Genomic DNA, 9415 nt, shown 5'->3' on the forward strand with positions numbered 1-9415 from the left:
CCACCCACCTACCCTGCACAACCCCTCACACCAACACCTGCCAGATGGGTGGTGCGTTGACATCGTCGGAGGACGAACAGGATGACCAGCCCCAGCAGCCTCGCAGTCCACGCCGTCCGCCTCGGAGAGGTGGGGCCCCCCAACACGGTGCTGCGGCACACCCACCTGCACAGCAGGAGGGAGGGCAACCGCAGAGAGAGATGCGTCGCAGGAGGCACTACCCTCCGCACAGGGTGTACAGAGCGAGGCTCAGCTTCATGGACCTCTCCGAGGAGCAGTGCATACGGAGGCTCAGAGTCAATCGCCAGGTAGTCGCCGACATCTGCAGCCTCCTTAACGACGAGCTGCTCCCTGATGGACCAAGCAGCATCTTCTTACCTGTCGCCGTCAAAGTCACCACTGCCCTCAACTTCTTCGCATCCGGTTCCTTCCAGGGTGCCACCGGGGACATCACCAGGGTCTGTCAGTCCTCTGCACACAAGTGCATAAGGCAGGTCACCGATGGGTTGTTCCGCAGGGCCTCCCACTACATCAACTTCGCCATGGACGAGCGCAGCCAGATGGAGAGGGCGGTTGGATTCCATGCCATGGCCGGCTTCCCACGGGTGCAAGGTGTAATCGACTGCACCCACATCGCAATACGGGCACCTCCGCATGAGCCAGGGCTGTTCATCAACAGGAAGGGGTATCACTCCATGAACGCCCAGCTCATCTGTGACCACCGCCAGAGATTCCTACACGTGTGCGCCAGATACCCCGGCAGCTGCCACAATGCCTTCGTCCTCAGGGAGTCCGCCGTCCCGCCCATCCTGCAGGCACCCAACGCCGGCAACGGCTGGCTCCTCGGCGACAAGGGGTATCCCCTCCACACGTGGCTCATGACACCTCTGAGGAACCCCATCACCGAGCCGGAGCGTCGGTACAATGACAGCCACACTGCTACCAGGTCTACAATTGAGCAGACCATAGGGCTTCTCAAGATGCGCTTCAGGTGCCTTGATCGTTCTGGGGGAGCGCTCCAATACACACCATTCAGAGTGGGACGAATCATAGTTGTCTGCTGTGCCCTGCACAACATGGCCCAACAGAGAGGGGTGCCGCTGGAGGAGGCCCCATCCACACCCGCCACCCACATTGAGGAAGGCGAGGGCGAGGAGGAGGAGGAGGAGGAGGAGGAGGCGACGGAGGAGGAGGAGGCGGAGGAGGAGGACGCGCCAGAGGATGTTGGACGACCCATGCGCCGAGCCGCGACTCACCGGGATGGTCGCCGGGCCAGGGAGGCACTCATACGTCAACGGTTCTCCTAGAGTCAGACACTGCGAGGCGCTCACATCTCCTCACCTGCACATGCGAGCGGCCATACCAGCCCCCTCCACTGAAGAGTGCTGCCAGTAATCCTGCACCCACAGCAGTGTGCCCAATGGGTGGCAGCAGGTGTTCGCTGTCATGATGGCCTCCACGGAACGCAACTATTACACAAGCCGCGGAAGAATGGACGAGAGGTGGCAGGAGTGGTGAGAATAGACTATTTAATATCTGGAATGTGACATTATATAAGAAACAAAGTACAAAATAATAAACACCCTGGTGTATTCCCTTTGTGATTATAAGGCCTTTGCAATTCTTCTCCGGGAACTCCTACGTGGTGCTACCCCTGTGGCTCCAGCAGAGGTAGTGGCAGGTTGCTCGTCTTCTTGCCTTGACCGGGTAGATGCTTTTGGCGGACGGCCCCTGGGTTTCGGTGCCCGTGACGGCACCTCCACAGACTGCTCCTCCTGCACCGGGGCAGGGGCAGACTCGGCCACCTGGAGAGGAGGCACCATTGCGGGTACTGGTTGAGAGGTGGGCGACGGGTGGGACTTGGGCGTCCCCGCTTCCATGTCCCCGGTCACCATCATCCCTCTCTTGGCCTCGGCCCACATCACCCCTTCCACCCTGCTGGACGGCAGTTTGGATGGCATGTGTGAGGCCTTGCAAGGCCACCCCTAGTGTATCCCTCAGCCTGTTGGTGGCGTTGGAATGTTGCTCACCCTGAATCCGTACAGACGTTGTCAGGGCCTGCATGGACTCGAAGTGGAGCTGTGCGTGACGCTCGAGGGAGGCCAGCCTGTCCTCCACCGCAGACAGTCCCGCACCTACCCGCGACACTGTGTCGCCGGTACCCTCCTGTGCCTGCGCCACCAATGCCCACATGCAGGAGGTGGACTCCTCCATCGCCTGCGCTATTGTGGACAATGCGCGCGGCACCTCTGCCAGTACCTCAGCAATTAGCTTGTGGCCCTCGACGACTCTCCTTTTCACTGGTGGCCCCCTGGGTTCAGCATCTGGGTCCGGCTGAGCAGAGCCTGGAGATGAGTGCTCCCTCCGTCGCGGACCCTCCGCGGCTGCCCCTGCCACCAGGGTCTGCTCATGCTCACTCGTGCGCAGTGACTCACCAAGTGCTACCCCAACTAGTTGGCGAGGGGGACCCACCGAGGTGCGTGTCTCTGCGCTGGTGGATGGTTGGCTCTGATGTGACGATGCACCCTCAGAGACCGCCATGTCCTCTGAGGAATCGCCCTCCAAGCTCGCTTGACCCAAAGACGGACCTGCAAGAGAACAGAGGGCACTTTGAGGCATGTGGACCAACTTGACAGTGCGCCTGATGGCAGGTGATGAGACGGTAACTCGCGATCATGGGTGTTGAGTGTCAGCTTTCCCTTACCGGCCGTTTCGGCAGCGACACACTCGCCATCGGCCACCGACAGGCAATGTCGCGTGCGGGCGAGGTCGAGCGCCTCCACCTCTGCGTCGGTGAGCTCCACCACTTGCGGCGGCCCACCTCCGGTGCGTGCCCTTTCCCTATTGTTCTTGCTTCTCTTCTCCTGTGAAGGCAAAACACAGATGTGTGAGTGGGTGCGTCTTGCATCGTGAGACGCATCGAGCATCGGTGTGGTTGGGTTGAGCGTGGCGCGGAACGGATGGGGGGAAGCGTGGGCCACGTGCCCATCCCATTGCATGGGGATTGGGGTGTGTGGTAGTGTTCGGGTGGGGTCAGGGACGGTGGGTACTTGCGTGCACGGCGAGGATGGTGAATGAGTGGCTGTGAGGATTGCTGATGGAGCGCAGTGGTGGCTGTGCAGGAGGGGTTGTGATCTGTTTGGCGTGATGGTGGGGACGGGATGTGGGAGGGTGCGTTGGTGTACTCACCTTGCCAGACCTAGTCAGGTCATTGAAGCGCTTGCGGCACTGCTCCCAAGTCCTTGGGGTGTTGCCCCTGCTGCTCACCTCCGCCGCCACCTCTGCCCATGCCTTCCTGGTTGCGGCGGCAGGGAACTTGCGCCCATCTTCTGGGAAGAGTGTTTCCCTCCTCCTCCTCACGCCCTCCAGCATCAGCTGCAGTGCCAGATCTGAAAAACGGGGCGCAGCCTTTCCCCTTTATTGAGCCATCGTCTCAAACCGCTTGCTTGTAGCAGGAGGGGCTTTGGGAGACTGCCCCTTTAACTGGAGCTCCTACATCGCGTCGACGGTACTGCGCATGCGCAGCCGGCCGGCACGCAGCTGGGGAGCACAGAACCCGGAAGCTGGGCTTAATGGGTCCAATTATCCCGCGATCGCGTGGGGGACGCACACGATTAGCCGTCCGCGTTTTCCACGCTCCCGGACGACCACCCGCTGGGAACCCGCAGGCCTGCTAAATTCGAGCCCAGGCAGTTAAGTGAAAGGTTGTGTCTCTATAAGCAGGAGAGCAGTTTAGATGGTGCCACTTCAACAGTGTCACTGACAAACACAAGTTTTGTCTCTTCTTTACATATCTGCATTGGCCAAGATCTGGGAGAATGGTGTATTGGTAGGTAGACTGAAGAGCAAATGATTTATTCTGTGCCTTTTGCCTAAGGCCCTCTGAACTAGCTGCTAGGAGCTGCATTAGTGATGATCCCCTTCCTGTCTTTTTCTTTCCCCATTTGTGCAGATGAGTTTATCTTGGCTCAGGATCTAGCTTGGCACTAATTGCTCCCCATGGCTGAATAGGCTACCAGTGCTCACTGTCTTGGCTGATGCATACAGAAGAGCCATTTGGGTGAGGTACTGGTGGGCTGCCATTGCCCAAAGAACTGTATCTCAGCATGAGTCTATCTTCAGGAGGGTGGGGAAGAAAATTGTAAGAGAAAGAAAAAAGAATTTAAATGAATGTTTTAATGACAAGGTACGTTGTCTTCGCAGGAAAATGCAGAGGAGTGTGGAGGGGTTTCAGGCATCTCTCTGTCTGGAGCACTGCTAGTATTTAATCTGGGCATGACTGCTGCTGTTTTACGATGATGAAGCAGAAGCGATGGCCACCATATACCGCACTGTTTTAGAAACTTCTGTGATGGCTGCATGCAAGACAGATCAATCAAGCCTATTTCCATTGAACTGTTAACAAGCACATGCTATTGGATGACAAAAGGGCTAAGGATAGAAAGGAACCTTCTTACATTGATTTCAAATCTTTTTCTTGCTCACCAAAATACTGTTTTTCCACCTGCATTCAGAATAGTATCATTGGAGAAACAGCAGAAAGGTTATTCCCTGCAAAGACATGGTGGAACAATCTTAAGAAGGGGTTTTTACTTGTGAAAATTGAAGTGAAAAAAAAATCCATCTCCTGCATGGACTTCTAATTGTTTTTGGTTAATGAAAGTATTGTCTGCAATACAGTGAGTGGCTCTACCTCAGGAGCCTGTAGATGTGTAATACTGTAGTAAAGTTACCACAAATTGTTCTTCTCAGTAGTGTGGATTGAACCTGGAAAATTCCATCTTGCTCCCCTTTTTTTGGTCTGGGAAGATTTATATGAACATCTTCACTTTCTATGAGCTTCAGTCTTTCCACAAAATAAATTCTTTGTATGACATTATTTTGTCAGTCTCCTTTATGTAACAATGATCAGACTGCATTTTGTGCTCAGCAGAGTTTTCAACATTGAGGAAATATTAAGAGTAACACTCCACTCAGAGATTGAAACTCATTTAAACGTGGAGTTATATTTATAAAGCTCATTTGGCGAGGCCCTGCCAGTGATGGCTCCATTTCACAAAATAAGCTGTGACAAAGTTGTATCAGGAGCTGCAGGATGACCTGCTGCAAACAACATCTGAATCAGGGACAGCTTGGCTAACAGAGTGAAGGTTACCACAGCAGGAAGTTTTCATGCTACTGGATCCTTCCGAGCCACCCCAGGAGACATGTGTCACATCAGGCAGTCTGCAGCACCTACGTGTATCAAACAAGTACCAAATGCTATGTCTACAAGGGGCAGTACCTTAATTACTTTTCCTATGAAAAGGAAGAACCAACTAGACAGGGCACACAGCTTTCACTGGGTGATAGTGTTCGCTCAAGTGCAAAGCATCACACAAGGTACTTTCAGTGCAAACATTGATTGTTTGCACTCAATTAATGTTTAGGTGGTATCAGTGACCATTATGCAGAAAAAAAGCCATGAAGCCTTCAATGTGCAGCAGTCCATGGTGCTTACATTATTTGAAGGAGAGAAAACACTGGGTTGATGTTTATTTGGAGAACAGGGCTATTGGTGGCATCATGGCTGCTGACTCCATTAACAAACCTCTTAACAGGTCAAGCATTCTCCCTGCATTTAGCTGCATCCCCATATTTGGGTGCATCTCTAACAATCCCACAGGGCTTGTACATCCATTCAACCACCCACCCTTCATTCCAAACATTTTGTTGGGTTTCAGGAATGCTAACCAGAAAAAGGCTCCTCGTGCTACTGAAAGCACTAGTGCTGCCTCGTTTATATTTCAATGCTCCCACAGGAGTTGGGGCCTCCTCTGGTAGCAGCGCCACAAATGCAGGACTTGTGGACGTATGAATCTTGATCCCCACATTTGCTCAAAAAAAGGGATATAAATTGGGCAAAACCAACTGAAAATTGGGGTGGAGCACTATTATGCACATTCTCTACCCATTTACCACCTCATGCAATTTTCTACCAGCATTTTCTTCTGGCACTCAACCACTTTGGTATTTGGTATGTAAGTGAGCTCTTGAATGACGTTAATATCCTCCATGCAATTGTTTAGTATTCTCGCCGGTTTATCATTCACTCATTCATTTACCAACCCACATGGTCCATGGTTACTGGAGTCAAAACTGTTGATAGAATTTTTTAAAAGACTCCTGTAGACTGCAATGAGAATTTAAACCTTATCTGTATTTTTTTTGTTTTTTTCTTTTCACTTGGTTGTTAAGATACCTTTATAGCAAATGCTATTGTTGTCACTACCCATTAGTAGTGACACAAATGGGTTTCTCCATGGGAGTGCTCAATCTTCTGGAAGAAGAGGAGGGCCAATGGAGGGTTGCAAAATAGGTCAGGATACTCCAGAGGCAGTCAGTGCTCACCTACCAATATCCTCATACCTGCACTTACACACTAAGATAAACATATCTCAACATGTCAGAGGAACAGTGCTTCTGCAGGCTGAGGCCACGGGGCCAGATATAAAGTTTAAATCCATGTTCCCATTAAGTTGCATATATCTCAAGCTGATCCTAACAGATCTTGATTTAGCATTTATTCATGAGAGAGGCAACTTGAATAAAAATAGCCCTTTGAACTGACAACAAATTCACCCACTGAAAACTGGCCCACAGTTACAATTGGGGCCAGTGACTTTGACAAAAGTATGCAAATTTGGTACTCCCACTCATTGGTGTCTTGGTATTAAAATCTACTCCAGATTTTATTCTAAATGAGGACAGTTTGTTTGTGACCATTGTTGTTGTGTCCTACACATCAGGCTTGATCCTTTGTGTTCTCAGTTGCTCTGACTTGAGCAGCGAGATGCTTAGATGCAGCACTAGATAGAGACAATGACAAATTTGTTTTCTGTTTTCAGATTGGGTCTCCTTTTGCTTGCTCTAGTAGTGGAGTGAGAAGGGTGGAATGTAAATGGTGGAATTGCCATGAAAACCCACAGTAAAATATGAACAGTGTGTTAGCAGCTGGAGCTTCATAAATTAGTGTAACAATCAATTAAAACAAAAATGCAACAGTAAGCTCAAAAAGTCACTTGCAAATTCAAAATAGGTATCAAACTGCAGGAAATTAAAAAGCCCCCAAAAACCATTGTTCCCAAAATCATAAAGAATGCATTGCATCAGCGATGGTGTTATGCATCTGTAAATGTCTGATGTGCACCAACTGCTATGACCTCTGGAAAAGATGGAGAATGAGATTGCACATGCACAGAGCCACATTTAGTCATGCTGTGCACGCCTGCTGCTATACACAATGAAGACAACGGTATCTTCAATATAATGTGGATTTTTTTATCCTCTTATATGTGTACTATTTACTTTAAAATCCCATTCAGGTCATTTTTCCAATTTCCATTTAGTTTGGTATTCATCCATATCAGAGGAGGTCAGGTATTGCTTCAGTTTCCCTGTTAGAAATGTGAATTTAAAAAATTGCCATCTCCCAGCATGGCCAACCACAGATCATACCATTGTTTGCAGTCTGTCGTTCTCCATTCCAGAGAAGAAGCAGAACGATCAGTGTCTGCTGAGGTTTACTTTAGACATGTATGAAGGTGTCAAGGGCTTTTTCTTTAATTTTGGACTTTGGTTCAGGGAAATGTTTTTTTAAATTCCTGGAATGAGTCAAAACAGGGACTTGCGGTCATAAACATTTATTATACTCCTTCATTCTTCACAGTGCTTACAATAGAGTTTTACAGAGCACATTCCTGCAGTTCACACAGTGGCCATAAAGTAGAGACAGAGATTGTCTAGGCAGCACCTCATGCCATTTCCCTGTAAACATCCATTCTTGAGGCACCAGAAAAAGAGAAGACTGTGGTCCCGGCACCAGCAGCAGAATTTCCAATATGCCATGAAAAATGGGAATTCTGGCCAATTTTGACAGAGCAGGATTAATACAGCTGGCTGCACAATTTAGACCATTAATTAACACCCCTCCCAAATGATCTTTCTTGTACCTCATCTGACGCAAAATAACATGGTGAACATTTAAAATTAAGCAACCATTTCCCCTTCATCTACTTGCTACACAAAATAGGGTGTGAAATAACAATGTTTCCTTAGCAACCAGACAGACCAATGAACACAGCAGAAAGGTAACCTATCGAAAACAGTCCTTGCATTCACAGGGTAGGGAAGGTCATAACTAATGGAAAGTGACTGATATCATAATATTATCACTACTTTTCGTTAACAACTCATCGTATCGCCCACAGTAATCTACAGAGAGTGAATGAAAACACACAACTCCCTGTATCACCCACAGTAAACCACAGGATTCAGTGAGATATACACAACAATCAAGCAGCAGTAACTTGGATAACAATACTGACACTTTTACATCAAACTTATATGACGATATGAAAAGAAACAGGAATTTTCTGGACTGGTTCAGGGCATGGGTAAGGCTACAGTAAATTATATTTAAATGAGCCAAAAAGAAATCAGCCACGGTTCCCGCTCCTGATCACTTTCCATCAACAACTGTTGGAAAGTGGAACTGTGAACATTGGATGCTTGAAATTCAAAGTCCGACTTTTGGAGTTCTAAGATAATGCTCCAGCTGTGGTAGGGCTGTAGGCAATGTTTTTTCATGATAATCACAAGTGGTTTGGGGTCGTTTTCCACTTTGAACCTGCGTCTTTGTCTATTTGCGATCTGGTCAGTATTAGCATGGGTTTGTCATCATGGAGAAGTAAAGCATCTAACCTGGCCTCTGACCTGTTAATTTACTGCAATACTGGTTCTACAGATTTCATAATCACTTAGAAAGAAAAGAAGAACTTGTATTTATATAGCACCTTAATACAGCCTCAAGGCAGCTCAAAGCACATCACAGCCAATGAATTATTTTTGAAGTGTAGTTACTGTTGTTACGTAAGCAAACAGAAATCCAAATTGCACACATCAAGATCCCACAACCAGAAAATTTGATAAGTGACTAGTTAATGTGCTTTTTGTGTTGTTGGGTGAGGGAGAAATGTTAGTCCGGCCACCGGCAGGGCTTCCTGTTCTTTTTTGAATAGTACCATGGGAGCCTTTAGCATCCACCTAAATGGGTAAATTGGCCTTAGTTTAACATCTGGTCTGAAGCATAGCACTTCAAACAACACAGTTCTCCCTCATTGCACTGTCATTGCACTGATGTGTCAGCCTAGATTATGTGCTTAGATTAGCACAGTTTGAATCCACAACCTTCTGACCCAGAGGCGAGAGTGCAACCAACTGAGCCAAATTGACACAGTTACTTTGGTTCTTTGATAGCTATATCAAGTTTGGCATCCCATGGCATCCCATTGAAAAGTGCATCCTTTCTCATCAGATTATGTAATGGTTCTGTCACCTACATTAGTCTTGGAGCAAATTACATAAGATAATTCAC

The 9415-nt window shown here is 48.7% G+C and overlaps 1 protein-coding gene across 1 annotated transcript in view; it reads left to right on the forward strand.

The window, feature by feature from the left end:
- Positions 1-4402, forward strand: part of cacna2d4a (calcium channel, voltage-dependent, alpha 2/delta subunit 4a) — a 435940-nt gene extending 431538 nt beyond the window's left edge. The window contains 1 exon segment of the mRNA XM_067999142.1: positions 4204-4402. Coding sequence (XP_067855243.1) covers positions 4204-4402 — 199 coding nt within the window.
- Positions 4403-9415: the final 5013 nt, after the last annotated feature.

The sequence above is a fragment of the Heptranchias perlo genome, chromosome 18, assembly GCF_035084215.1.
Source record: "Heptranchias perlo isolate sHepPer1 chromosome 18, sHepPer1.hap1, whole genome shotgun sequence".
Lineage (NCBI taxonomy): Eukaryota > Metazoa > Chordata > Chondrichthyes > Hexanchiformes > Hexanchidae > Heptranchias > Heptranchias perlo.